The following is a 25,559-nucleotide window of genomic DNA, read 5'->3' on the forward strand; positions in this document are numbered from 1 at the left end:
AGATTAAAGTGAGAAATCCAATTCTCTCCCTGTGGGGTTACCAGGAGGCCTGGCTGGCACCCACAGAACCCATGATCATGGTTTCTAGTCATGTTTGCATGTTTTCAAAGCTACCTGAGCCCTGGGCAATGATTTCTTATTGCATTTCAACCACTTTTAACTTGCTCTTATTTTCCCTCTCCATCCCCCCTTACAAAAGGAAAGAGTTTTACCATTTATTGATGTTATAGTTGATTTTATGCCAGAATAGTCAGTCATGTTTATGAGCCAGACTTGCTCTGTGCTGTATTCAATATGGTCTGTTACATTCAAAAGGTAAATACAGATGTTGGAGATAACTGAATGTGCATATTGAAAGTGATAGAAATTTAATGATTTTTCAAAATTCTTGCTCAAGTACTGAAATGCCAGCCCAACCCAGTTTCACAAGGCATCAGGATATGAAACCATAAGAAAGCCTTTGTTTTAACTTAACACATAATGTATTAAGAAAATATTTTATTACCTGAAGAAGGAAATTATAATTTTTGACTATTTTGTTTTGTGGCTTTGTGTTTGCCTGAAGTCCCAGCCCAGCTTTGCAACTGCGTGATGAAGGGAGAAAATCTAAAAAAAAAAAAAAAATTAAAAAATCAAGAGTTCTAATACTCTCTCAATCTGTTTTTAACCTGTGGAGTTGAGGCTGATGTTTGGGGCCACTGAGAGCAGTATCAGTGCAGCCTTTGCTGCTGGAGGAGCAGCAGCACATCGGAGTTGATGACTTCCCTTCCTCTGTGCTTTAATTGCCAGCTCTTAGTGACACTGCAACCAGCACAGAGATTTATGCCCATGCAAAACAGATTGACTTAGGGTAATTTGAATACTTTATGCATGGCTAGGTTCATTAGGAAAAGGAGGCAAGGCAGAACTATAAAAAGAACTAATAATCTTGCTAAAGGAGCCGTTAATTCCCCACAGTGCCGGCGCAGAGCAGGGAAGGGGAGGCTGATTCTGCAGCCCCTGTTCTCTGTCCAGGAACAGATCACAGAGATGACTCCTTTGTCTCCTTTAATTGCCTGCCCGTGCCTGGCTCTGCTGGCTTCGAGCAGGGCCTGGGCTTGGAGGGGGCTCTGGGGGTCACCTTGGCCACCCTGTGCCCAGCCTGGCTGCAGGGGAATGGATGGAATAGCTGAGGATGGAGCTGCAGCCCGTCCTGGGGCAGTGCCCAGTGCCCTTCAGAGCCACGAGGGTGTCCTGCTGGTCAGTGCCCTGTGAGGAGGAGATTCCTGATGGTCAGTGTCCTGTCAGGAGATTCCTGATGGTCAGTGTCCTGTGAGGAGATTCCTGCTGGTCAGTGCCTTCAGAGCACGAGGTGTCCTGCTGGTCAGTGCCTGACAGGAGATTCCTGCTGGTCAGTGCCCTGTGAGGAGGAGATTCCTGATGGTCAGTGTCCTGTCAGGAGATTCCTGATGGTCAGTGTCCTGTGAGGAGATTCCTGATGGTCAGTGTCCTGTCAGGAGGAGATTCCTGATGGTCAGTGTCCTGTCAGGAGATTCCTGCTGGTCAGTGTCCTGTCAGGAGGAGATTCCTGATGGTCAGTGCCCTGTGAGGAGGAGATTCCTGATGGTCAGTGTCCTGTCAGGAGATTCCTGCTGGTCAGTGTCCTGTCAGGAGTGTCCTGATGGTCAGTGTCCTGTCAGGAGGGGTGTCCTGCTGGTCAGTGCCCTGTCAGGAGATTCCTGCTGGTCAGTGCCCTGTCAGGAGATTCCTGATGGTCAGTGTCCTGTGAGGAGTGTCCTGCTGGTCAGTGTCCTGTGAGGAGGAGATTCCTGATGATCAGTGCCCTGTCAGGAGATTCCTGCTGGTCAGTGTCCTGTCAGGAGATTCCTGCTGGTCAGTGTCCTGTCAGGAGATTCCTGATGGTCAGTGCCCTGTCAGGAGGAGATTCCTGCTGGTCAGTGTCCTGTCAGGAGATTCCTGATGGTCAGTGCCCTGTCAGGAGGAGATTCCTGCTGGTCAGTGCCCTGTCAGGAGATTCCTGATGGTCAGTGTCCTGTCAGGAGGAGATTCCTGATGGTCAGTGTCCTGTCAGGAGATTCCTGCTGGTCAGTGCTCTGTCAGGAGGAGATTTCTGATGGTCAGTGCCCTGTCAGGAGGAGATTTCTGATGGTCAGTGTCCTGTGAGGAGGAGATTCCTGCTGGTCAGTGCCCTGTCCGGAGGAGATTCCTGCTGGTCAGTGTCCTGTGAGGAGTGTCCTGATGGTCAGTGCCCTTCAGAGCCAGGAGGGGTGTCCTGCTGGTCACTTGTGCCCTGTCAGGATACAGTGTGAGCTGCTGCTCTCCCATTTTGGGCAGACACAACAATTCCTCTCCAGGCTGGGCACCAAGGACACCTCACTGCCTCAGGCCCTGAGATGGGAACAAAAGTGAGTTTGGGGAAGCAAATTTGGGGTAAATGACTTCATTACCTGAAGCTGGAATTGGAAAATTAACCCCAATATGCAAATGCCCCAAACTTATCAAAGTGTGAAACCTGTGGTCCATTTTGGGTGGGCTTTGTCTGCCCCAAATGTCCCTGAAGGCCCTTCAATAAATAGAACTGCTTTTTATTCCCTTAATTCTGTGTTTAGGTAGCCCCAAAATGCATCAACCTCTTAATGATATTGTCTGTACAAGTCCCAGCCCCTCTGTTGGGACATCCTGGTGCTGCAGCAATGTAGGGACAGGAATGGTGCAGAGCAGCACCTGAATGGGACAGGGGAGAAAAGGTCAAAGGGAAGCAGCCACCAAAAACAAAAGAAGAAAAAAAAAGGAAAGAAATGTTTATGGCAGGAACTCATTGTCACAAAGAAAGATGCAAACCTGCAGAACGCTGAGTGGGGGTTAATCTCCTGCCCCTTTCTGTGTGTGTGTGTATTCATGGCTTTAAAATTTTATTGTAAAGGCATTTAGGAGCGTGGCTGGTACTTGGTGATTGTTTTCTTGTGATAGAGACATATTTATTATTCATTGCAATAATTACTGGGCAATATTTTATACTGAAAGTTGTTCACGTTGCACGATCAGGAAATGCTGAGGAAGTGGCTGATTTAACTGTTCTATTTTTAACTCTGTGCCAAATTACAGTGAGAGGTGTTTGGGCTTTTGGGCTTGGAGCATCTGGCAGGTTTTCACTGGTCAGTGCGTTCCCATGAAAGTTGAAATGTATTTTTCCAGAGATTCTCTGCATAAATTATTTATAAAATTTGAAGGATTTTTACCCAGAATTGTATTTATTATGTGCTGTTTCCAAGGGGACCGCGTTTCAGGATTCTCCCAATGCTTTTATCACCCAGCTTCTCTGATCAAGAAAGTAATTTATTGCTGATTGCAGAACTCTTGAACTCAGTCTGGCAGCTGCAGTGTGAAACTTCTCTGATCCAGTCTCCTACTTACTTATTTACATATCATTCAGAATGATTTTCAGGGCTGTTTGAAAACCTCTTGACATTGCATTATCCGTGTTTCAAATCTTGTGGTGATTTGTTTTTTTCTCTCTTTTTGTTGCAGATAACAAACGAGTGACTTTGGAAAGGTCTCGTTCTCGACACAACGGAGCAATTGCAGCTGTATGATTCTTCTGATGCCAAAGAATTAATGAATTGTTTTATTTACAATGAAATGGATGTGCTTTGGGAAGAGTTTATCATCCAAATTGGCAATGATCATAAAGGAATACTGGTATTGATTAAATGAGATGGTGTAAGAATATGTAATTTTAAAGCAGTTGCTAAAAATAATCCACATACTGTATCTTATTACCCCAACTACCAAGATCTGTAAACAGTGTTAAACAGTAGGGTATATATCTTATTTTCTTATGTTCTTTCTTTTTTTCCACCCCTTTTTGTTTAAGCTGGCAACTCACATGAAAGGAGTTGGGGATTTCTAGGTTATGTTTTATATGGGTAAGAAAATACACTTCTGTTGAAAGAGTACAGCTGTGGATTCCATTTGCAGTTCTGATTTGAACATGAAAGGAAAAATAATAAAATTGTATGTTAATAAATTCAGAGATGAGCTGGTCTACATTATCAGAATCTTTTTTGTAACCATAAAAAGGCAACACATAGCCCCAGTCAGGTTGCTGAAAACCTTATCTCAGTGTAAAGCCTGGTGGATTCAGCTGCCAGTGGGATACACCACATATCTACACTTCTGATATGATGAGGTGTAGTTACTTATCACTGCTAAAAAGAAAAAAAAAAAAATTAAATCAAACAGAGCATAGGATTTTTCCAAAATTGTATCAAGGGCAGAATATGTTTTTCACTGTATCTAAGGAGGGATTTTTCTAATTGTGCACTTATATATTCTTTATAAAGCTGTTTGGGGGAAAGTGTGATTGTCCTATTTTGATGATGCTAAAATGCCTGTGTGTAGGTTTTTAGAGACAAGCTACACGGCGAAGTTTTTCAGAACTGCCTCTGAGTTTTTCCTCTGTTTCTCAGGTAAAGCACCTAGGGGGTCTCCACTGGTGGATTTTAGTGCTGAGGGTTCAGCAGCTACCAACCCATTTCCGAGCTGGAGCGCTGCCTGGCAGCGACCAAGGCTGATTTTTGGGAACTCCTCCCGTTGCCCTGTGTGCCCAGGCCCTTGCACTGCAGCTCCTCAGGGAGCAGCTGCCTCTGTTTGTCCTGGCACGAATCCTGGGGAAATCAAATCCTCCCTCCCTGTCCCCTTCGTCCCCATCCGGGAGGGGATGGAGGGTTTGGAGTGGAATTCCAGTGGAACTACTGCAAAAGTTGCTGAGCTATGATGTTTGTAAAGGATCAGGATGCTCTGCAGCAGCTGGCACTTGTTCTCAGATTATTAATGCTTATCACTGATTGATGAAATTTTATTGTGGATGCTTTTATTGCCTGGGGTTGTGGGGAACTTGGGGTTTTTTAGTGTCTGTAAAGGCTGTCTGGAAGGTGAGGTGTCAGTGGTTGCTGTGCACAAACTCCTTGCTCTGGAGGGACTTTGCTCCTGGGGCAGTGGATCTTTGCACTACTGCTTGAGCCAAGCATCTTTGTACAGAAAATTCTTTTTGCTTCTCTGCTGACATCCTCTCAAAACTATTGGACTAGTTTGGGATAGATTCCCACAATCACAAACTGCGTTGTTGTAAGAAAAGATACAGCTCCTTTTCAATCTAGTATTGAATTGTAATTTTTATTTTTTTTTTCAAAGACTACAGGGGGTTTGCCCATAGCTCTAAACATAGGAATACCACTGAAGCCTAGTGAAATGCTTGCTGTCAACTAAATACTCTCCCTAAACAGTTTGGGGGCTTTAGGAACAAACTGAAGAGTTGTATGGTACTTCAGGAAAAAAAAAGAGAAAAAAAAGCATGCAACAGGATTTTATCCTTGTTTATCAGTAAGAGCTAAAAAGAATGAAAGAATTCCATCCTGTTTCGTGCAAGGTCAACACCAGCCTTGTATTGAAGCCCTGCTTCTTGAAATGGAACTATTAAATTTACACTTATAAAAATGTGCTTAATGTACAAAGCCAGTTTAAAGGATTAGGTTCATAATGTCTATAAAAATCAATAGTGTCTTAGAATTCAGACTTTGAAATTAGCATTTTGCTGGGATTTACAAGTATTGGTATAATCTTTCTATGTGAAAACTCAAAAGCTCTCCACAGAATCTTTATACGATAGCAGTAGTTATTAGTGCACAAGTTTCTCATTTCCATGGGTTTTAATTTTTTTTTGAAAGCTCTGTGAAAGCTGGCTACAGATTTTCAAGAACCAAATCTTAGGAAAAAAAGGCAAATCCAAAATAACAACATCATCTGATGCTTCTATTTTACTACTATTTTTTTCATATTTGAAACATTTATATAATTTAATGGACATATCTGTTAGAACGAAAGTGTCTTTCAAAGGAAAACTAGTTTAGAAGATAATTTATGTAAATATAGGGTGCTCGTATTTATGAAGTCTAAAATATTTTCTGAAATTGATGCTGGTCACTTTGTCTTTTGATAGTTTTTCAGTCTATATTAAATTGCAGATATTTTTAATGTTTTTATTATTGATCTAATTTTCAGAGGTGTCACATGTTTATCTAGAAGTGTAGAAGAGTAGCACCTTTTTCAGAAATGCACTTGCCTTATTTTCTAATTTTAAAAAAAATGAAATATATCAGTTAAATTATATTTGTATTCAAAGTAATCCCAGAAAGAAAATCACTGGAGGGTTCATACATAAATTTCTTGCTAATTATGTTTCACTCTCTGTCCTCTGAGACATGACGTTAACAATATACCAGCACATCTGTTTGCATTCACATTTTACCAGTTACAAGTTCCGAGAGAGTTTGGTTTGTTTTTTTTTAACGATGTTACACTGTTTACATTTCTTAGTTTATTTAAGAGGAAGATAATTTTACCTTTGCGATGAATCGAACCCAACCTCCGAATGTGGCGGGAATGGGAAGTTTCAGTGCTGTACAAATGTTCCGTATCTGTGTGAGCTCAGGGCTGGGCAGGCGCTGGGCTCCTCCTGCTCCAGTTTTGTGCAGTTTGCTGGGAGAGCAATGCAGCTGCCCTGTCCTGTGTGTCTGTGTGGGATCCGCAGGGATCCATCCAGCACACCCGAGATAAATCTGATTTTTTGGCTGAAACCAGAACAGGAGCAGTGCTCAGAGGGCACTGGCAAACAGAAACGCTGTCCCTTGTTCTGGTTTCAGCTGGCTGTGGTCAATATGAGCAGTGTGATCTGAAATGATCTGTTCTTCTTGAGAATTGAGATACAAGAGCGTTCCCACAGTTCCCTTCTGTAATATGCAAATAATCATGAATATCTGTATATTTTTGCATTTTTGTGTGTGGTATATGTACTACCTCAGACAAATGCTGTAAAAAACCGTAATATTTTCATGGTTTCTATCCAAGCCACAATTCATTAGTAACCTGCTTTAAATTCATCCCACAACACACCAAACTCTGAGAATCTGGCTGAGTTTTAGGTTTGGCTCTGGAAACCCTCCTTTAGCTTTTGTTAAGGAAACTTTGCAGCCTTCAGCTTTCACATCCCTCAGGCAATCCCTGCTTTGATGGGTGGCTCCAGCCCTTCCTACCCTGAGAATGATCTAGCTGGTGAATATTCCAAACAGGTGATAGTTCTGTGGGAGCAAACTTCCCTGTGTGTGTAAATTGCTTTTTTTCCATTCAGCAAAGGCTTGGCTGAGTTCTACTTTGCTGTTTGCCTTCCAAGTGCTGCAAGGTCGGGCAGGACATGTGCTGAGCAATGTCCGGCCCGCCTCTGATGTGCCATACTGTATTTGCAAGTTTCAACTCATTTTCGAGACAAGTCTTGTGAGGAACCTCTTCCCCCGCGGTGTCTCCGCACCCGCCCGCGCATGCACACGAAATGTAAATAAAAAATAACTTAAAAAAGAAAAAAAATAAATGAATCCGAGCAGATGCAGCCAAATGCCTCAGCTGCAGGTGTCCCCAGGTGTGCCAGCGCTGCCTCTGTGCTGCAGGGAGGGAGTGGTGTGAGCGCCCTGCAGTCCTGAGGCACCCACTGGAGCCACGGGGAGGGGAAAGGAGAAGGATTTGTCCTTGGGGTGCTTTTAGCACTGTTTGAGGTGATACATATGCCACAGAATATGAACAATAACCTATCACACTTCAGTCAATCTGCTACCACGCACCGTTTGATTTCCCTTTTGGAAGTCATAGGACTCCTGATGCCAAAAAAAAAAAAAAAAAAAAAGATTAAAAAAAAAAATAAAAAGGTGACAAAACTCATGCATTTCTATTTTTTAAACAGCTCTGTGTTTGTATGTAATGTTTAAAATAGGAATTTGATGAAATCACAGCCTGGCCATTGTTAATCCATGTATTCTGAAAACTGTAATAAAGATATACATACCATGATTCTGGTAGATGCACAATGTTTTACTTGATTACCATGATTATTTCCTGTTGAGTACCATCACCTCAAAGCCTGGGTTTGCTGTATAAAATTGTCATGCTGAAATTACATTCCATTTTAGCTTACTGTCGTTTTGTGGATTTCTTCTTTTTTTTCTCTGAGGTGTCAATTCTATTTGACTTGAATTGGGAGAACCAGGTGCCTTTTCCAATGAAGGAGGACTTTAAAACCAAATAACCCCAAAAAATCACATAATTTTTAAAAACCCAATTAAATGACGGTGATACCATTTAATTTTTACAAAAATAACAATAAAAGGGAATCAATGAACAAATCCCATGGGTCCCTATTTATTTGAAGAGGCTGGATTTCAGTATAGAATTTCTAAGCAGACAAATAGTCAGACAGCTATTGCTGATGTTTTCCAAATTATTTAATTCATTCCCAGAATGGTCTTATCAGAACAGAAACCTGACAGACTCTTCCCTTCAAAACTGTTAATGATGTGACCACAACAGACTGAACTGCACAATAGTACAGAGAGATAGCACTGAATTTTACTCAGAATTCTAATTGGATATAACCCTAATGAATATGAGCAGCCATGTTAATACAACTCTCCTTAAGTAACCTTTTATATGTGGAAAAAAGGATGTGCCCAGGAATGGGGAAAGGCACCATAAATATATATGTGTGTATATATATATATATATAAAACATTCCCCCAAACCATCTGCAAATGCCCACATAAATATTAAATTTTATATAAGTTTTGTTTCTTGAGACATTATTAATTGTGGGGGTTTTTTGATAATGCTAATATCAATGTATGGGTTTATTAAATTGTCATTGCTTTCTTTAGCATCCTGTGCATGCTGATAGAGCATTTGTTGCTTTATGACATTAATGTTTTCTCATAATTACCTGTAAGCAGCTGATTCCCTGCCTTTAAGTACTCATTATGTGAAACTTAAAAGTGCAATTCATTGTGGTATCAGGTGGTTAAAAATTATTTCATAAATTCTTTTTCACAAAACTGGGTGTGGGTTCCGTTTGGGAGAAAACATTTCCAGGTATGGACTTAGACAAGTCCCTGTGAATTTCCCCAGGCACAATGGGAGTGTCTTTTGAACCATCCCCGTTATGTTTGCACATCAGGCAGTGGGTAATCTGCAGTCATTCACTACAGCATAATTGATTATTACTTTATTAGTATAGCAGTCCTGCTCCATGGGGTATTTAAAGCACACGCTGGTGGAAAAGAGCTCTCAGTTGAGCAGAGTGGGAGACAAACATCTGACTCCTGAGTGGTGAGGGATGGTGATAATCCCCTGTCAGTCTGAGCTCTCCGTCGTGCTGGCAAAAACATCCCAAGGAACTTCCTGATTTACACATTGGGAAATGCTGGAAAGCAGCACTTGGAATAACACACAATGCCAGAAAGGACTACAAGGTGGAACTAGATAGCCAATTTTTAATAATCTGGACTCAGAAGAGGCTGCTTTGCCCTTGCAATAGTTCTGCATTTATTACCTTACTTGCATACCTGCTGAAGTGAGGGGCTCAGTGCTCTTTGCACTTGGAGTTTTTCAGAATGTGATAGCCATAAACTGGAGCAGACACAATTCACAAGAGGGGACAAGAGCATAACTGTAAATAATTCAGCAGAAACTATTTCAGGTGCTTCTGGGGGCTTTTTGCATCTGCCATTGTATTTTCTTCCTCAATAATTTCATTTTGGTAATCTGACTTGCACAGCAGAGGCCATTTAAAGAAGCAATAATCACAGGTGGTATAATCCCTTTTACACAAAGGAACAATTTAAAAAGGACAAACTTCATTTCTCTGGGTTTCAGTGGGCTCTACCAGGGAAGTGTTGTCTTTTGCCATTCATTTGTGTTTGCCTTGAGCTCACCATGTGTTCTGCCCTGTAAAATCTGAATATTCCTGATTCCTGGGTTTGGCAAAGGACTGACACAGCAGATAAAAGGTCTCTTGATCTGTTCCCCTGTGTGGCCCAGCTGTGATTCAGGCTTGCAGCCATTTATCTGTGAGCACACAGGCTCCAGTCTGCGGGTCAGGCTTAGCACTGGGAGGCAGAATTTAAAACACAACATTTAAAACACAAAATTTAAAAGACCAAATGCAAAGTAGAGAGAACCTGGAGGGCAACAAAAATGCATCTGTTGGGCACCAGCTCTGATGTCTTGGCCTGGTTGGACTGCTGGAAAATTTTGGCCTTCCAATAAAGCCTATTTATGCATATTATTAAGATATCAGATAGAAAAGTTATGCCAGTTTAATTGTAGGTACTGCAAACTGCTGGGATTATTCAGGTTTTTGCTGTTGCTCACTAATTTCCCCGTTTTTGGCTTTCAGCTGGAGCCAGAGTGATGAACCCTTGCACTGAGGAGAGGTGCATTGATCAGGGAGGTGGGAACTGAGGGAGATGAGCAGGGGAAGCCTTTAATGCAAATTCTCCTGTAAAGCAAAACTATATTTCTGCATGGAGTTCCTTGTATAATCAAGGAAGCAAATTACATAAAACAGATCTTTGATCATGAAGATGTTTTCCATGCAAAGTGTGCTGCTTTTCCCACATTAATACCCTGTTTGCTCCTAATGAAGGCAGAGCCTGCAATTTTTGTTACAATCCAGCACCAACACAGTCATCATTTTCTTTCGTTTTGATTTTCATCAGATTTCTTTCATGGGGGATCAGTTGCAGGTGCCTGAGCCTGGGAAGGAGCAGGTGTGGAAGATCAGGCACAATCTGATGGCTGATTTAAACCAGGAGGGTTCTGTTCAGCCTCAGGTTTTTTCCACCTGTGAAGCCAATTCTCCTTTCACTGTGTGTTTTGTCTCAGTTGTGGCTCTCCACACCATTCCAGGGGCTGAAGATTGGAGTTCCCAGTGAACATCTGCATTTTCCAGCTGGAGAAGCAAGGAATGCCCAACAGAACAGGTGGGAGCATTTTCTAAAGATGTGCAAGAGTTCATGGGGAAGCCCTTTCTGTCCACCTGGGTGGGGAAAGCTCTGTGGTAAATTCTTCCCAGGCAAAGCCCTGAGGATTTCCCTGGGGGGGAAGGATTCAGAGGATCCCACAACACAAAATTCAGCAAACTGAAGCAGGGAGAGCAGATCCTCCCAGTTTTCCTGGCAGGCACTTCACTCCTTCAGGCAGGATTCACCCAAGCAAGCCCTGTGGGCCAGGATGGGCTCCTAGAACATCCTGCACTTGTCTCTGCTCCTTGGAAAATGGGCTTTAGCTGAGGTACCCACCTGAGCAAGGCTGGATTCTCACCCTGCACCTCCATGGGCTCTTCTGCAATGTGATTTTCTCTTCCCCACTCTCCAGAATAATTTGATGGGAGCTGGACAGACAGATTCATGGATATCTCTTGAGGAGGCAGCACTGACCAGGGGATGGGCTGACATTGGTTTATTGTGTCATTGGTTTATTGATGCACATGCTGAGAAATGGAGTATTGAGCCCTGAGTGAGGATTTTTCCCTAGTGCAGGGTAAATGTGGTGGGGGAAGAGGGGAGCTGTGCTGCTCCATCAGGGAGCAGTGACCAGCACTGCATCCCTGTTACTCTGGGTTTTTAAGATTTTCTAAGCTTTCTAATGTGATATTCTTGTAGTGAGCTTTCTGTAAATAACTCGTTGTTTTGCATTCCTTTATGGAGGAGGAGAATTTGATGGACTGTTGGTTTTTCCAGTGTCATTGGAGAGGTGGCACTGTCACCCTCCAATCCACTGCCACTTTTGGAAATCTATAAATGTTGGAGTCAGAAATTAAGCTTCCCTTTCTTCACCTTGAGAACAGTGGTGTGAGCTTGTGTTCTTGCATGTCCTACAGTGCCACGTCCCTCCCTGCAAGGCTGAGGGAGGCAGAGGTTTGTGTTCTGCTTGTCCTGGTAAAATGTAAATACCTCAATCTGTGCCCACCCAGCAGCCTGTGATGGCAATAATTGTTTTGGCCCCAATTCATTCTAACAGTGGTGGAATTAAAACCCAATCTGTTGATGGTTGGTTTCCTCTCCCCCAGAGGAGAAAACCTCCTGAGAAATGAGGGAATGAATCTCATTCTGCAGGTGGCAGAGTGAAATTTATCTAAATCCACCATCTCTGGGCCCAGCCTTCCTGCAAGACAGCAGCACCAACCCCCAGCACAGGGGCTGATTAAAAACTTTCCATATTGCTGCTAGCTGGATGCAATTTAGAATATGAGCTGCTATACTGAGATGCTGAGAACTGTAAACAGTATTTGCATTTTGTTATGAATGTTTTGCATAACTTTAGGGATGTTTTCTTTATCCCCAAGTGGGGCTGGTTTGAGCCCATAATGTGCTGTGAAGTTCCAGGAACAGAAAAATTTGTTGAGCTCAAACAGGCCAGTATCACAGCAGACGTAAGAGTGTTCAAGCAAGGAGTGTTTTGCATCCAAAATGTGTATATATTTGCATTTTTGATGCAAAAGCCTCTTCATCAACACTGAAAATGGAGCCCATAGCTGAGGCAGTGCAGAATTCTATGAAATTGAAAAGTTGTGTGTAATTTCTGAAAAACAAAGTCTATTTTGCACAGCTCTAACTATAGCTAATATTTAAACCAATTTAGTCATCAGTGAACTAACATGGCAGGAGCACTCTGAGCTTCTTTAGCACTGGAAGTTTCTCTTGTACCTAGATCTGTGCAGTTGCTTTTTTAAAATATTTTCTAATTAAACTTTATCCTATTTAATTGCTGGGAAAAGAGAAACGTGCAGAAAGATTGGGATCTGAATTTTAAACATCCTCATTTTAGGTGTGTTGGTTTTAGTTCTCAGTTTTAAGGGGAATCTCAGGATTCCTCTGGAAAGCCAAAGTTGGATTTTTTCATGCCAGTCACAGTTGAGGTGCCTGCTCTGGAGCTGGCTTTGGGATTGCACTCTGTGATACTGCCCCGAGCTCATTAAGAATTACTGAATTCCCAAAATCCTGACCCTTGAAAACACTATTTTATCCAGAAAGAGTTTTTTGGTGTTTGGGAGTCACTCAACCTCTGAGTTGGGTCCTACCTGGAAAAGGGAATGGCCTCCATCCCAAAGCAGATTTTAATCCAGTTAATTGTCACTGTCAGCTGTTAATTCTCATGCACTAACAAGGTATAATATCACAAACCCTGAATTTCACTATAGGATCAGAGGAAACATGTAACTTTAGGTCAGTAGTGTGGTTAGTCATTTTTTTGGTATTTTTTTTTTCTTTTTTGTATTGACATTATTACATTGAGATCCTTCCTTCACAGAATAATAATCCTCCTATAAGCAGAATTTCTTGTGCCGAAGGCTTAGACATTTTGTAAATACAGCAACTGTGTTAATACATTTTGAATTCTGGGCTGTGATTGCAGCATTTCTAGACAATGCTGTTAGCCTGAGCAGGGAATCTCAGTCAAATGTCAGGATCTTGTCTGTAAGGTATTTCCTCTCCTAAGTGTGGTGCAGAATGTCACTGTCATTCCAATTAGTGCAGCTGATTGGTATTAAATTTGTTTTGTCTGACACACTGCAATATTTTGCTTCAAGCCAGACGTTTTGTGCACCACACAGAAACACCACATAACAACAACAGACATTAGGGCTGGTGGCAGACAGGACCTCTAAGAATTGTCAAAGAAATCAACTTTCTAATTTTTGCACTGTTCCAGCTCTGTTTGTTGCAGCAGCACTGACAGATATTTTAGGACAACACAGAGATGTAAACCACAGCATTTACATTCACATGTTCCTGCTTTGCTGGGCAGTAATATTCATTTACTTTGCCAGGCAATGACATTCATTTTTAACACTTCACTCATTTGTTGTTGTAGATTCACTGCCTAGGAAATGGAGAGGACGAAATTTAAAGCTTCTTAATGTTTTAATGCCTTAGTCCCCCTTTTATTAAGTGGCTTCTTGTAGGGCTTTGGAATCCCAAGGGATGGCAGCAGAGGAGGGACCCTCCATCAACACTGCCTGTTTTTATATAAATAAACCTCTCTGTGCCTGCCTGTCAGTCACATCCTCCCCTAAACTCACATCAGGAACATTTGTGTATGGCTAACTTAACATTTTACCTGCTACAGTGCCCTTGTGCTGGAGAGCAGGGCTCAGCTCGTCCATCTGCTGTTGGTGGCTGCAGCAGCAGAGAACAATTGCTGAGCCCAAGGAGCTGCTCACACAGGCAAACACAGCCTTGCTTCCCCATTAACCCAGCAGAGTAATTACACTGTTAATGGGACAGCTTTCCATCTGCATCACACCTTCCTTGGGCACAAACCTGGGTGCCATTCCCTGCAAGTTCAGGAATTCCTTAAACAGGAATCCCTAACAGAGAATGTCCTGGAGTAGAATGGCAGCAAACAGTTTGAGGGATGTGAGAGAGATGCTGAGAATATTTATGTAGATGTATTTGTAAAAATAATCCCAGCAAAAGCACCTTTCTATCTCTTGAATGTCACAAGAGGAAATTGTCAGAGGCTACATTGCAATCTCTTTAAATGATTCCTGGTACATTATTTATTACGCTGGCATTTGGGGAATTATTATTTTTGTTTTGCTTGTTGTGGCTTTCAGAATATGATGGTGCTATCCACATTTTCAATCAATAACATGACATTCTCGGGCAGCATTTCTCTGGGATCCAGTGATGGCCAGAATTTCAACCATCATCCTGAAATACCAGCACAGCACTGCTCAGCCAAGTGAGGCATCACTTCCCTTCTCTCAAATGCTCAAACCAAGCTGCATAAAACAGAGTGGTCCTTTAGGAGCCTTGGCTCAAATTAGGACCCAGAAAATGTTCCCATAGTTCAAAATTCGTTTTAGTAAATTCCTGAAAAGAATAGAAAAATGTGTTGGAGGTTGCAGAGCTTTTTTCTCCCCATGAGAAGGTAAAGCTACTGCTCCCATATTTACCTGGGCCTGAGTGTTGCTAACAACTAAAATTAACTAGAAAATTGAAAGGGGGATGGAATACTCTCAGTCTGGAAGGACAGAACAGACCCGAAATGATGCCTGGGCACTTTTAAGTGAAAGGCTTTTCAGAAAAGGCTTTTCCATGCAGACACTGAGCCCTGGCATGGCTGAGCCTGTGCAGCAGTGGCACCAGGAACCCGTGCTCTGAGGGCTGGGGCTGTGCTCCTGGTGCTGCAGAGTTCTTTATGTGCTTTCCATTTCACCAGGGGGAGGTTCCTGGTGCTGCAGAGTTCTTTATGTGCTTTCCATTTCACCAGGGTGAGGCTCCTGGTGCTGCAGAGTTCTTTATGTGCTTTCCATTTCACCAGGGTGAGCTTGGTCAGAGGGCAGGAGCTGGGCAGCACTGGGGAATATCTGCACAATGTGCTGCTGCTGCTGCTACAAGGGAAATATAAAAGTGTTTAATGGTGCCAGGAGACTGCAGTGAAATGGGAAATCCAGGGCAGCCAAGGAATCATCCCTGTGGGAGAAGCAGGAGCTCCCTGCCCAGTGGAACACAGGAATTTGAGGGTTTTGGGTTGCTGCTCCCTCCAGCCATGAGGGTATGAGCTGGAGAAACCAGCAGGAGCACAGGGAGATGAAAGCACACAAACCCTTCCTCATGCAGCTGCTCCACAGCTCCTAATGGAGGTGATATGTGGATGGAGCAGGGCTGCACCAGGAGCTGCTGTAATAGGGGTAATATATCCTGCAGATAAACCCCACAAAACATCCCACAGAAAGCACGTGTGGTTCTCTGGGATTTTATGCCATAGCTTTATGGACCTCTCAAATGAATATGCATTAAATCTAGCATGTTAAATATATGTCTAATTACTTGTATTTTTAGTGGCTGCTGACAGAATTTATCCCAGCAGCTCTATTTACTCATGTATGAGAGAAGAGACTCTATTATCCACTGCTTGCAAAGCCTACATCTGTTTTTGTTCCATTCTGCTGCCATGTAGCTTTAGCAGGGCGAGCAGGAGCTACTTCATCCTGTCAGAACACATAATCATCCCAGGTTAATTCAGAACTTCCCTTCTTTCTCCCAGCATTACCCTTTTGCATCCATTGCTCCCTTTGTTTTGGGTCACTGGGCCAGGCTCTCTGTCTGGTTATCAGAGTTTCTCAGCTCACAGCTGAAACCCCTCCAGCTGTGAACAGATGTTGCAGGCAGGAGATGTTTAAGCGCTGCTGCTGCACAGGTAAACAGAGCCAGCGTGGCAGGAGGTGAACAATTGCATTCCCAAACAGAAATGGCACTGTGGGATGTTTCACTGAGGCTCATCTCGCAATTACCTGAGGTTTAGAAAACCCACAGTGTCCCTTTCCATTGTGTGCCTTCAGCTGGCACTGGGATTTCAGTCCCACTGCCTTTAGAGGCTCTAAGCAGATGCACCAAATAAATGATATTGCTCTAAATGCTGCACTGGGCAGAACTGTGTTTCAGGCCCTTCTGTTCATCAGTCTGAGCAGAATTTTGGTGACAATGAAGTCCTGACCTTTCGGTCTAATACAGACTTCATCCAACTGGGACATCAACCACATCAGTCAGTAGAAAATGATGAAGAGGAGGGTGTAGATTAAAACTTAAATTCCTGGTGAGTTTAGGAGCCTAATCATGGTGTGAGGTTTTATATCTCAAATCAGAATCTTGGAGCTGAATTGCTGTGTCAGATGTCTCAATAATCATTACTATTTTCTCTTAATACACATCTGAAAAAGATGTATTTCTGCTTCCTGCTATCTCCTTTCATATAACTTGTGGCCCTATCATTTTCTCAGGCTGGGAAAATAATCTTCCCAGAAGCAGGAGGCAGCATTACCCAGGCTCTGTGTTAGCATTCCTCAGAGTACTCCAGCCTCATGCTCGTGTTTCCCACTCCATGGAATATATTTATTCAACACCTTTTTTATTTTTTTTTCCCTCCTTGCTGCAAAATGCACAGACAATCCTTTCAACTGCTGAACTGCTGTATTACAAGAGGCCCCAACCAAGTGCTTTTACTGTGGCAAGCTGCTGTGCTTGCTGAGTTTCCTGCAGAGCATGATAATGCATGTAAAGCATGGCCAGGAAAAGCCCACTGGGAAGGGCTGCGTCCCAGGGACAGCAGCAGAGGCTTTGGATGTGCTGCCTGTGCTGAGCCTCTCCGAGGCAGCCTTGAGTGGGAGATCCTTGTGAGCACGGGGAAATGTGGAGTTCTACACGCTGCAGACAGCCCAGGGATCGCCGGTGGGTTTGAAGAGAGGGAAAACAAAAGTTTGAATTTTTAGTGTACGAGCTAGGACAGATTTAGTTTGTGCTGGTGATGTTGTTACAGTCAGAGCAAACAAAGCTGATGGTGCTGTGGCAATGCTGTGTCTGCTCTAGAAATAGTCTGGAAGTGTTCAAGGCCAGGCTGGGTGGGGATTTGAGAAGCCTGGAGCAGTGGAAGGTGCCTGTGCCCACAAAGGGGAGCTGGGTTAGGGGATCTCTAAGGTCCCTGCCAACCCCACCCTGTGATGGTGTTTGCAGGGGTCTCAGGATGAGGGAAGAGACAAGAATGTTGACTCCATGTTTCAGAAGGGTTGATTTATTATTTTATGATATATAAAATAATGGTTATATTGAAATAATGATTATATTAAAACTGTACTAAAAGAATAGAAGAAAGGATTTCATCAGAAGCTAGCTAAGAATAGAAAAGGAATGATAGCAAAGGCTTGTGACTGACTGAGACAGTCCGGACAGCTGGACAGTGATTGGCCATTAATTAGAAACAACCCCATGAGCCCAATCCCAGATGCACCTGTTGCATTCCACAGCAGCAGATAACCATTGTTTGCATTTTGTTCCTGAGGCTCAGGAGGAAAATTCCTAAGGAAAAGATTTTTCATATAACATGTCTGCGACACCCACCCTTGCATGATTCCAGGAATTTCAAACTCTGGGCATCTAATCTGGCACCTTTCACATTAGTTATCCATGGGAAAAATGTGAAATTTAACTACATGTATTGAAGCTGAGCTTGGTCAGCTGCAAAAAAAGGATGGAGGAAAAAGAAGAATTTACCATTTGTCCTGAGTGCTCTGAGCAAAGGAGAGCAGCCACAGCAGGGCTGTGCTTTGCTCACTGTCCACTCCCCAGTCCTGTGTCTATTGTTGCACTAAATCTTTAAAACAAAACTTCATATTCTTATCTGCTTGATTAAGTATCCACTATCTTCCTTCATCCTCATCATTAAAGTGACAGTGATTACCCCAAATTGAATGCATGACCTCTGGGTGTTTGCCCCAGTAAGTTACCAGGGAAGGGCTGCTTATACTTTAATCCACTCCCATCAAAGTTACAAAGATTTAGTTCCCCCTACAGAGACAGTGATTCCCATCGGAAGAAAGTGCAGATAATTGCCATTTATTACCTGCAACACAAATCAGGTCTGAATCCTCTGTCTGTGTTGACATGAAGAATAACCACTACTCAGTGGAGCAAAAGGTGGTGACCCAGCAGCTAATGAAGTGTCAGAATGGAGCCAGCAGAAAAGGAGTGACTTTCAAAGTCATTGAAATGGACAAGGAAAAAAAAAAAGGTAAATATTTTGTATATTTTTGAGAATTAACTCTAATTAGATTTCTTACTTTTTTTATTTGCTCTTGTCAATTCAGTCCTGCAGAATAGGCTCATCTAAACCCAAACATTTTTGTGTGTATCATGTTGAGAAGCTTAAAAATATAGACAACCTCCTATATTATTTAAATAGAGAGCTCTTCTATTTCTCTGTTTCTGCCAGGTTCCCACTCTCAGCCCTGCCCCTGTGCTGTCAGCCCCAGCTCTGCCAGGCTGTGGTGTGATTGCAGAAATCCCAGCCCTGCTGTGCTTGTCTGGGGATGGAGTCACTCCCTGTTTGTTTTCAGCACAACAAACAGGATTAAATGTCTCTCCCACCTCTGCTCAGGTAAATGGCTACATCTGTATTTAACATTTTGACCTGGGTGCAATTGGCTCTAATCGATCACTAATTACTTTCAATTTAAGCATACATGAGAATTAGTAAAGTGCTGTTCCTTCCAATATTTCTGTGATAGAGCAGATTTATTGGAATTATACCTCAAGAGCTGTAGTGGCACAGGTCAGTGTCTAGGCTACTTTTTCAAGAAAACAAAAGAATTAAAGTTTATTGGCTTTATCTGGAAACCATTTCTATGAGCTGTTACAAAAGTTTTGTTTGCTACATGACAATTTACTTCTTCAGTTCCTAACTTGCATCAGTTGGCACATAATGAGATCAAGTGAGAGCTCAGCCTTAAGCTGTCTGTCTGTCAGCATATTATCTGTTCTGCCGTGGAACAGGAGCCAGCAGAGCAGCTTGGATAAATCAGCTTTTGCAGTTGTCATTTCCTGCTGCATGGGGACTTTATGGGAGAAATCCATTGTCTAGATTAGGCATGGATTGATAGCTGTGCTCTCCAGGAATGATGAAGAAATACCAGAGATGATCATTATCCACAGAGGCAGCTCCTGCCAGCCAGTCACTGCTTCACCTTCCATGGGAATAACTTTTTTCCATCTCCTTCCACAGAGCTGGGCTGGTGTGAGAAGGAGCTGAGAAGTGAAAAATTCCATCAGTGAGTGCCTGTGTGCCAGGCTGGGCAGCTGCTGGAGCAGAATCCTGGAAGCTCTGCAGTGCCTGGACACAGCTTCGAGGCAGCACCAAGGCAAGATCACATCTCATTCAGCTGGAAGTGGAAGGAAAGGGTAGGAGAAAAAAAGAAGAATAAAATTCAGTCTCTGCAGAGCAGAGTGAGGCGCTGAACGTGTCACAGGACCGGAGCAAAGTTAGAACTGGAATGTAAAATGTTGTACAAACCTCAGCCCCGGTTTCAATCCATGTCAGAGCAAATCAAGGCTGCTGGCACTGGAAAGGTGGCACAGAGTGGAGTGGGAGCTCTCCTTTCCTGGCTGCTGTGGCAGGGCTGCCCACCAGGGAACCTCACCAGGGGCTGTGAGCTCCCTGCTGAATTATCGCACCCTTGCTAATGCAACACCTCGTTCCTTGCAGAAAAGACACAGAGAAAACATCTATTAAAATACATTTCTCTTAACTTTAAAGGTATTCCATATTGGCACTTTCTGGTTTATATTGATCAGACCAGATCTTGTCTCCCTTTCCAGCTGTCCTGCCTTTGAACGCATCTGTCTGAAGAGCTGGAATTAAAGAATTTCTGTTCTCTTGACCTCCTGGTGAAGGCAACAAAGATCACTGATGGGTTTGTCTGCAGTGGAACCTGCTGATGGTGAGGATGCATTAGGTTACTAATGCTGTGTGTATTTTCATATATTAATAATTCTTAATATTCTTATGTTATATTAATATAACATGGAAGTGTGCACCCACCTCTCCATACTCTGTTTTCCCACCTCTGGGACCCAGAAGAGCTGGCTGGACACAGTCCCTGTTCTTTAGAGCACTGGCTCAGGTAAAAACAAATCTTACACCCAGAGCAGTGACTCCAAGAAAAATCTGATTTCATAGCTGTCCATGAGAATCCTTTGATTTGGAAATGCTGTTTTTCCATGTGAGATAACTGAAGCGTGAATATTTGCACCATGATAAAAGATGAATCAGCTTTCCCCAGGAGCCCCAGTGCAGTCTGTCAGTCCAGGCTTCGCTGAGCCCAGCCTGGCACCCCTGCCAAAGGGTGATCTGGTTCTGAGATGTGCCATGTGGGTGCTCAGATTAAACCTTCCAACTTATCACTTACAAATTAAGCTGGGATTGAGCATCAGAGGCATCAAAGTGTTTCTTGCCCGTATCACAGACTGAAGAGATTTTTGTAGTGTTCTGACAAGGCACAAATACGAGAGTCAAATCAAGCAAAGGAGCAATGCAAGCAATGAAATCAAATGCTGTAGGAGCTGAAAGCTGAAGTGCAGGGATTTGATGGGAGCCCCTTTTGTGCTCGTGCAAGAATGAAATAAATACTGTCTGGCAGCCTGTGCTGAGACAAACACCGAAGGTGATCTCCACCTCAGCATGATGAGATTCCTGACCCCATTTCTTCCAATGCCTGTTGTTCACAGTCCAGGAGCTATTGTTATTTTTGTAATGCAGATGTGAACCAGGTAAAAGCCCAACTTCAATTCATTACTACATTTTCTCTGCTCACCTGGGAGCATCCTGGGAAGCTGAACTCCCCCTGAAGGCCCAATAGTGCAGGTTCTTCCCCAGGTGTCAGGATTTAAACTCAGCCAAATGCTGTTGGCCTTAACACCGAGTAAATGGAAAGACTTCTGACCCCAGTTACCACCTCTGTGCTGCTATTGGACTTGACAATATTCTTACATTCTTGTCTTCACAGAATTCCTGCTGGCATCTCTACAGAAGCAGAGCCTGCCCTGTACATTGCAGTTTCAGGTAGGATTTTTGTTTGTTTACCTAATTCCCACCAAGCCTTTGAAAGGAAGGAAACATATGGATGCTATATATAGAATTATTTTTTCTCTCCCAATAAATTGCAGCTACCTGTGGACTCAACAAAGCAGCTGTTTAAAGATCACACTAATTTTTGAACAAGGAAAACAAAACGTGACTTGAGGATCTTTGTGCAAGTCAGCAACATCTGTGTTTAATACAGCAATCAGGCAGTGCTTTGTTTCTGCAAAAGTACAGGATTCACTTTAAACCTTGGGGATTTCAAACTAATCAAATTAAAGATCAAGCCAGGGACTGATGCTTTAAAGATGGGTGCTGATGTAATTTTTTTGAACAGAATTCCATTTCAGCTGGGAGGAAGCAGTGAAACACTCCCTTGGCATGATGGTTTTTTGCAAGCCTCCACAAGTGACATTGAAAAAATGTTCAGGCAAAATGTTCTTTAGCAGTTTAGGGGGATTTGTCAAACTATTGCATTTACCTCTCTGGCAATCAGCAAGCTTGGATGTTCCAAAGGGTGAACTTTAGCAATGGCCACTTGTGCAAATTCAGCACTAAATAAATGCCAGCAAGCAGCAAAAATGGATGTGGTTTATACAGGAATGGCAGAGACAGCATATGCATGCTAATTATTTTAATTTTCATGCACTTGTGCTGCCTTTCCCCATTTCCCACCCTACTGAAGATGGTCATAATGCCATCGTGGTGTAGATGAGAAAATGGACAAATAAAAAGAACAGTTAAATTATTCTTCAATTACAGAACCATGTTTATCAGTTCAGTAGCTGCTTTCATATGAAATGTTCCTTTTATTTGCTTGTTGTTAAACAACATTTAAATATTGTGAAAGATTATGAGTTGGGAAGAGCAGCACATTCTTTACAGCCCTTCTCTGCTGCTAGAACATTATTGCAAATAAATCAGAGAATTCACTTTGCTGGTATTTGGTTTAAGGCTTTTTTCTTTCAATTAAAAGAAACATCTTAAGCGAGCTGCTTGCCACCTCCAGAAGAGTTTGCAGTATGTAAAGGTTACATTGCAAATAAATAAAACCTCAAACGCAAACTCATCCAGGCCGTGATATTTCTCCTCAGAGCATCCCAGCCCCTCGCTGTGCATTCCAACACGCAGCCCAAAATGTGTTTATTTCCCTGCCTGGCGCTGGGGATCATTTCAAGCCCATTAGGTCAGACCTGGAGAGGGATTGTTCAGAGCTCTTGAAACTCCTAAGAAAAAAAAAAAAATGACAATGATTATTTTGGTCACACCGAGGCTTTTTCCTCTCCCCCTTGCCATCTGTTTTTGAATGTCTGGATGCTCAGATCTCCCTGTGGGCAGGTGCTGAGGGAGCTGCTCATCACTGAGCGGTGACACAGAGAGCAAAGGGAAGGGGGAGCTCCCTCTGCACCCCCAGGCAGGGGCAGGAGCCTCTGACAGGGCAATGAGCCCCCAGGCAAATCCAATCTTCATCGCTGGCCTGCTCCTAGGAGCAACCATTGCTATCCCAAATAACCACGGAATCATGGCCTGGACCAGCCTTGAAACCAACACACTCACCATCCTCCCGTTAATCTCAAAATCCCAGACAGGGCCAGGGACACTGCTGGGAGATTTGGGCTCCTCATCCTCTGCTGGCTCCCGAGCTCCAGCTTTACTCCACAATGCAGATTTAATGAAGGCAGTTTAACACAAGCTTTATATTTAGCTTCCCCTGTAATAAATTACTGTGCTCCCTCTGAAATCTGTGGAAATGGGGTGTTATTTTTAATGGGCAGGAAGATATGGTCCATGTTGTCTGGAAGGATTCCCAGAGTCTGAAATGGGTTTGTGTTGCTGGAAAACGCCATTTGAATTTTACCTTTTGTCTTAAAGATTGCAAAGAGCAAACTTTCTTTTGAACATGCATCAGCTGATATGGTTTAGTGTTCTTTTCATTCATAACAGTGAAGCAGAATGTTTGGAGGCCATTCTTAAAACTGAAATCATGTTAAATAGTAACTACAGAAATGTCATCCAAAGAGGGGAACCTCAGGACAGAGTTATTTTTTAATAATATAGGTTAAGTAAGATTCCATATTAGACTGTAATGCAGTAGAGTTTACAATTTAATATACATATATCACAGTTGTAATCGCAAATATATGGACACAACTTCAATCTTGTGCACAGAACTGTTCAAAACTTTTTCTAAAAAGCCAAGTCCTTTACAGAAAAAGCAATTCCCTGAAAGCAGGAGTGCTCATCTTTTTAACTAACCAAATCAAGCTAAAGCAAATGCTGTAGATATTTATATTTTTATTTGAATGTTGATAATGCTTAAATATTTGTTTTTCAGAAGGTATTTTGGTTTATCCAGCTTTCTGTGTGCTTTTTTATGGTTTTGTGATCTATTTGAATATTATTGAATTATCTATTTAATATTAATATGGAAACCTTTTAATAGGTCCACATTGTTAAGACTTTGAGATTTCTCTCAGATTTCCATCCATTTTATTTAAAATGCAAAACTGATATTGAATTCCATTCTAACCTAAAGTAAATATTAACTGGAATTTTTCCATTTTGCCAATAAACTCAATCACTATGTGATATAACCTTGCTAGCACATTCAGAATTTAATTTTGTATACACAACAAACAATACCTTGAGCAATGGTATTGAGGATTTTTTTGTGCAAGTACTTTAATACTTTGGTTTCCTGGAGATTGCTCACATATGAATCCAAGTTCCAAAATTCTAATAATCACTGAACAAAACTCTGTAAAATCATTTAGACTGGATTTTACATTACATCTCCACTGATTGTCGCATTTTGATGCAGTAAATACCAAATGCAAACCTAAAATTTCTTTAGGTTCTGACATCTTGTCAATACAAACTCGTCCCAGCTTGTGGTGGCAAGGCTCAGTTTGCTCACAGAATGCGTTTCTGTGTTCTGATAATAAACTCCTGCTCTCTGGAAGGTATTGGAACCTTACAGAGAAGCACGAATTCGAACAGAAGGCAATTTCTATGCTGCTAAATGTGAAATCATAATGTTTTTGCTACATAAACCAAGCTTATTTCACAGCACAGAAAAAAAATCAAGTGAAAACCATGATATACTGAGTCACTGAAGTGAATCAATCTTTAAGGAAGCCTAAGGTGTTAATTTTAAAAATCTGCCTAAATATTTTCTGCATAGAACTCGTTTTTATACACAGCATGTAAATGGTGGCTGTTCCTCTCAGAGTGAAATTTCATTTTCTTTTAATTCCTGGGTTGTGGGGACGTTTTACAGCCGGTTCTGCAGGACACAAAGATGGGAAGAAAGGCAAAGAAAGGAGAGCTTTGCTCAGGAGGTTCTGTCCAAGATGCGCCACCCAATCTTTCATCCGCAGCAAACAAACCCCCAGACCTGCATGGGGAGGAGGAATTGGCAGCTGGAAAAGCTGCCTGGAGGTCAGCAGCAAGCACTGGTGATTTTTTGCGCTCTCATCCATGGCTGGGACCAGTGCAGGAGGTTTTGGCACGAGGAAAAGCCTCGGAGCTGGAAGGTGCGGTTGGCAAAGCGCGGCAAGGAGGGAGCAGCACAACTCTGCAGAGGAATCTGCTTGGAGAGACATCAGCAGAGAGCTCACAGGGCCTGCTTTGAGGGAAAAGAGAGGAAAAACAGCATTGACAAAGAGAGAAACAACAGCATTGAAAAAGTTCCTCCTGTTGAAAGCGTTGAGTTTGAGTACCTGGGGTTTTCAGCTCGCGTAAATTACACCCTGTGAAAAACGCGCGAGAGGAGCTGGTTTAAAGCAGATTTCCTCCATCAGGTGGAAGGTTTAACTCCTTAGCTGGGCAGTGAGAATGTCATGGCCATGACTGTCCCATTCCACATAAATCAGGGGTATCAGCAATGGGTGGGACCCAGGCCCATGCCCAGAACAAGCTCCTTTCCTGAAAAGGAAAAGGGGTCACTCCTGCAAATCAGGAATTCTTTCATGGGAAATGTGACAAGCACTGAGATTCTTGTTCATTTGCAGAGAGAGAACAGTGAGAGTCCTGTATATTTTCAGAGAAATAGTGATTTGTAGAAATACTCTGCATTGCCTGTGTTCGATTTCTTGTCTGCCTTTGAAACTGTGGATCCCAAGAACTGACTGAGGTCAGCAGAGCAGGGACAGTGGCAGAATCTGGCCCAGAACATGAGATTTCCATCTCCTGTGAGAGATCCATCTCCATGAGAATCTCATCTCCTGTGCTGGAGACGAAGGTAGGCATTTACTCAAGTCTAT

General features: G+C 42.7%; 1 protein-coding gene and 1 long non-coding RNA gene across 6 annotated transcripts in view; both read left to right on the top strand.

Annotated features, from left to right (window-relative positions):
* Positions 1-7,896, top strand: part of DIAPH2 (diaphanous related formin 2) — a 169,668-nt gene extending 161,772 nt beyond the window's left edge. The window contains exon 28 of the mRNA XM_064712729.1: positions 3,529-7,896. Coding sequence (XP_064568799.1) covers positions 3,529-3,593 — 65 coding nt within the window. The 3' untranslated portion in view covers positions 3,594-7,896. The remainder of the gene's footprint in view (positions 1-3,528) is intronic.
* A 2,830-nt stretch (positions 7,897-10,726) lies between these two features.
* On the top strand, positions 10,727-25,351 carry LOC135447772 (uncharacterized). Of its 5 annotated transcripts, none has more exons than XR_010440303.1 (7): positions 10,727-10,859; positions 18,234-18,450; positions 18,652-18,816; positions 19,441-19,616; positions 20,034-20,155; positions 21,221-21,276; positions 21,381-23,212. It is a non-coding gene; the product is annotated as an uncharacterized LOC135447772 (long non-coding RNA). The 5 variants fall into 5 exon arrangements; XR_010440302.1 differs by lacking the exon at positions 21,381-23,212 and adding an exon at positions 24,575-25,351 and having other exon boundaries at positions 10,728-10,859; positions 18,299-18,450; XR_010440301.1 differs by having other exon boundaries at positions 10,728-10,859; positions 18,299-18,450.
* The last annotated feature ends 208 nt before the right edge of the window (positions 25,352-25,559 follow it).

The sequence above is a fragment of the Zonotrichia leucophrys genome, chromosome 4A (genome assembly GCF_028769735.1).
Source record: "Zonotrichia leucophrys gambelii isolate GWCS_2022_RI chromosome 4A, RI_Zleu_2.0, whole genome shotgun sequence".
In the NCBI taxonomy this organism is placed as follows: Eukaryota; Metazoa; Chordata; class Aves; order Passeriformes; family Passerellidae; genus Zonotrichia; species Zonotrichia leucophrys.